This window comes from Hibiscus syriacus, unplaced genomic scaffold (genome assembly GCF_006381635.1).
Source record: "Hibiscus syriacus cultivar Baekdansim isolate YM2019G1 unplaced genomic scaffold, ASM638163v2 tig00111342_pilon, whole genome shotgun sequence".
NCBI lineage: Eukaryota > Viridiplantae > Streptophyta > Magnoliopsida > Malvales > Malvaceae > Hibiscus > Hibiscus syriacus.
Window position 1 is genome coordinate 558,796 of NW_024063066.1, and position 4,338 is coordinate 563,133.

The 4,338-nt window shown below is 35.0% G+C and overlaps 1 protein-coding gene across 1 annotated transcript; it reads right to left on the reverse strand.

The window, feature by feature from the left end:
• Positions 1 to 614: 614 nt before the first annotated feature.
• Positions 615 to 1,904, reverse strand: LOC120159102 (NAC transcription factor 56-like). Its single transcript, XM_039169769.1, is given in 4 exon segments — positions 615 to 970; positions 973 to 1,119; positions 1,209 to 1,516; positions 1,622 to 1,904. Coding segments are annotated over 4 exon segments (825 nt in total). The 5' UTR covers positions 1,806 to 1,904; the 3' UTR covers positions 615 to 784.
• Between the last annotated feature and the right edge of the window lie 2,434 nt (positions 1,905 to 4,338).

A 4,338-nucleotide genomic window follows, 5' to 3' on the forward strand; every position in this document is an offset into this window, starting at 1 on the left:
CGCCCAATATTAACATTTCCAGTAGAAAAAAAATAATGTTTTAGGTAGCATTTTGCCGGAAATGTTAAAAAAATATTAATATTTTCGATTGCGTCTTTCCTTAGTCATATATTAAAGCTGACCTACATTAGACATCCCTATTTTAAGCAATGGGAAGCTTTGAAATTTAATAGGGTAATAATCTAGTGGACACTTTTTAGTTGAACTATATACATAATCGCATTGCATGCTTTTGATTGCATACCAAAATCTTAATTTTTTACAATTTTTTTAAAATTATTCGAATCATATTCCTCGTGATCATGTATTAATTATAGGGAACTAGAAAATTGAACTAATCAGAAGAATAAGAAAAATGTAAGGAAAACAAAAAGAGAAAATAAAAGCTTTTATACCCTCTAGGGTTGATGGAGATTGACCATAACTTGGAACAAAATGATATACACAAACCACAATCAATATATTAAAAGTGTGCATAATCATCCAATTATACAAATTACAACTAGGATTTCTGTACAAAGATTTCAATGCTGTTTCCATCAATCCTCGTATATATGTATATGTATATTTATATGCATATGCATATGTATATGTATAAAATTTACCTATGGCCTCAAAAGATGGAACTTTTTGGCAGCTACATGTTACACTCAAAGAAACAATGAGGCTCGACTCATCTAATTATCTCTTCCCCGATAAACCAAAATCCCAATCTACTGGAAAATTTTTGATATATTCTTTCTGTAGATGGTGTATCTATCGAATACAGTGCATGAAAACCGAATTACGAGTACCAGTTAAGCCCTGGAAGTTGATACGGAGGACAAAAAACCTCGTCTCCCTTTGAGCTTGAACATCCCAACTGATGAGAAATGGAACTATTGTTAATCCCATCACCACCCCCTAGCATTCCATCTAACATGCTATGTTCTCGAGCTTCAAGCAATGTGCACTTGTTCCCTTTGTCGAGAACTGGAATTTTGCGTCATGATGGCTGCCGATCGATATCGAAGGCGGTACGGTGCCGAGCATGTTGTCCAAAGAGTCATCTTTATCGTGTTCAAGAGGTCTATTCGTGTTGCTCTTCTTATAGATTCTACATAGCACCCAATCATCAAGCTACAAAGAGAATAAAGAAGTTCACAAACAATCAAGTTCTGACACCATATAGCAGTAAAATGAATAAAATATGACAAAAAGTGGTTTACCCTAAGTGAATTTTTCTTGTTGCCCAAGTCACATCCAGGGGGCTTGTTGTTGATCTTGTTATCAGCAAGCCTATACTCATGCATGATCCAATTGGTTTTGATCCCTTTAGGTGGCTTCCCTCCATAGAAAACCAGTGCCTTCTTCACACCAACCTTTTGAGTACCACCCGAAGTCAACACCGGCTTATCGGTTCCCGTCACCTTCCAGTAACCCGACGTAGCCGCCCTGTTCGGCCTCGCTCCGTTGGGATACTTCCGATCTCTCGTACTAAAAAAGTACCATTCTTGCTCACCAAACGTTGCCTTTGCTGAAAACCCAATATCAAAATTTTCAAAACATATATTTTTTTCACTTTTCCATTAAATAATTTTTAAAAAAGCTTAAAAATATTTTTTTAAATATTTCAATTTACCTGGTAATTCCCATGGATCAAACTTGTACAAATCAACTTCAGCAATAATAGAAACTGGCAAAGGAGCTGAGCTAGCCTTTTTCTTGAGATAGTGTACCACTAGTTCCTCGTCCGTCGGGTGGAACCGGAACCCCGGTGGGAGGTTCGGTTGCAGTGAGCTGGTCAATGAGTCCGTGCTCTCCATTGTTACTCCTTCGAATATATATGTATATATATAATTCAGTATCGAAATTGAGAGTTTTGAACTTGGGATTCAGAAAGTTTACCAGAGAAGAACATGGTGGGATCTTTTTTTCTAATGGCTGCTGCTGAGGGAAAAAAAATATAATGTTACATAGAGTTGGCATGGCTGTTTTCTTTATAAATGGGCATTAGAATAAGATTATGAAAGGTGGGCCATGATTCAATACACCAAAGTCGGCACCTGTTACTGTTTAATCCAACTAATCCCGACAAGCCACGTGCCCGGTCCAAATGTTAGTTTAGTCATTTCACTAACCTTTTTTTTTAGGAAAACCGGTTTAATTTAGCTGAAGAATTTCTGTGCACATGCAAAGCAACAAAGCAAGGGATGAAGTTCCTATGTATGTGAGAGAGCAGAGGTTGATGATGATGATGACGACGAGGAAGAGGGGTTTCCTCATCGATCGAAACGTGTAATTTCCAAATGTGGGAATGGCCGACGCGTGGGAAATGAGTGGGTGGGACCACATTCCACACAAGGCAACAAAAATATAATATGGCCACGGATTTTAAGATGTCATGCTTTTGTTGTGCAAATCCCCCCACCCAAACTCCCCCATTTCCGGTGGCCGTACGTAGTAGCTACCATTGGTATCCCTAAAAATCCTTAATAGTCCTAAACACGATATTATGATCATTATTTTATATATTTTTCGTAAAAACAATTAGGGAAAGAGTATTTCTGCTCGTCTAGGGTTAGGGCATACCTTTACATAGGAATTTACAGAGTATTCATCAAGAATAATGGTAGTAGAATTCGAACTTAAAACTTAAAGCATTTAATACCTAAACTATTAATTTTGGTCTATTTTAGTAACTAAACTTTCATTTTTTAAAAGTTAATGTTAAATTTTGAATGGAGTACTAAAATGAAACAAAAACTAAAGTTTTAAACGGATGGATACTAAAATGAAACAAAAATTAAATTAGATGTGTGGTTTTGAAAAAATCGAAAGTTTAAGTATTAAAATGGAACAAAGCTGATAGTTTAGGTACTAAATATGTAGTTTACCCTATAAATTAACAATATTGAGTGCATCCATTTCATAAATATTCGCTTATGAAAGGTGGTGTGATATTTTCATGCGTCTTTCCTATGAGAGAAAAAGGGAAGAGGGACAAACCAAAGCATGGTGGAGGCACAATCCCTAAAGCAATGGTGGTGAAATCATGGGAGTTGTTTGGATCAAATTGCCTTTTGACCAAATCTACACAATAAAAGCTAGTGAATAAGTAGGGAATTTGTTCACTATGTATGTGAATTGACATTTTGAATGGCCAAAATATGCTGGTTTCATGATGCACAAAAGGGACCCATCAAGTGTCATGACTTGTTGCAGTCCATTTCCTTAATTATCATAAAAGTCCCACATTATTCACCACAATGTCAATCTATAGACACGAACCAACTTACCGCAGTAGTTAAAGAAATCGTTATTGTTTTTAAAGGTTACGGGTTCAAGCATCAGCGACAACAATATGACACTTTGGTCAAATTTGGTCAAACAGCTATCTTTGAAACTTTCCCATGCCATCTATTGCTCACCGAATCCTTTTTCTATTTTTCAATTTGGTCAAATTACAATTTTGGTCTATCAATTTTAATCCTACTTTTATAATGTTATTATAAGATTCTCATTTGTTAATATGACATGTAAGTTTTTTATGTTACCATGAAATATTTGTAGACTGTCAAATGGAACTGTCGCTAAGAAAATCGAAGCCTTTTCTTTTATTATATTTTTCTTAAAGAACATGGGGGGTGAATATTAATCGTGCTATATGATCTCCCCATGTGAGTTGCATAAGCCTAAAGTTAATGGCAAAAGACGATATGTACCAAATTATGTTACCGGTCATCTTCTTCCTGTCCCAAATAGTAAACATAACTATCCCTTTATTTCTTTTTGATATGGAGAAAAGGAGAAAGTCTCCGTTCATCGCCCCGTTTCTCAGTTTTCGTTTTCCGTCGACGCAAATCGAACGATCCATAATCTGATCTACATAACTATATGATCTAAGCAAAGCTTATTCAGTCAAAGTGATTAAGCAAGAAAGCCATTGAGATTGCACAATTCCGTACTTCTTAAGCTAAATTCCGTGTCTCTAAAACTCCATGCATGAATCTGGATTAGTGAACTTCCAACTTATATTTTTTAAAGATTTCTTCTGATTCAAAATATAAAACGAAAGTTATCTATTTTACTAATAAAATAATTAATTAGCGCATTACTTATGTGTAAATTTAATTTACGCGTTCGATTCGATCTGTATCGCCATATAAAATTTATCTTTTTTTAAATTAAGATGGCAATAAATGACAGTTCCCTTTACTTTAAAACCCTAATGATATTTTTGACAAATATGCTCTCCTTTTAGGTATTTTAACAGATTATATCTTTCCCTAATTAGCATAACTTTTATTTATTTATTTATTTATATCATTTTTCCATTGTGGAGATTTGGTGCCAATA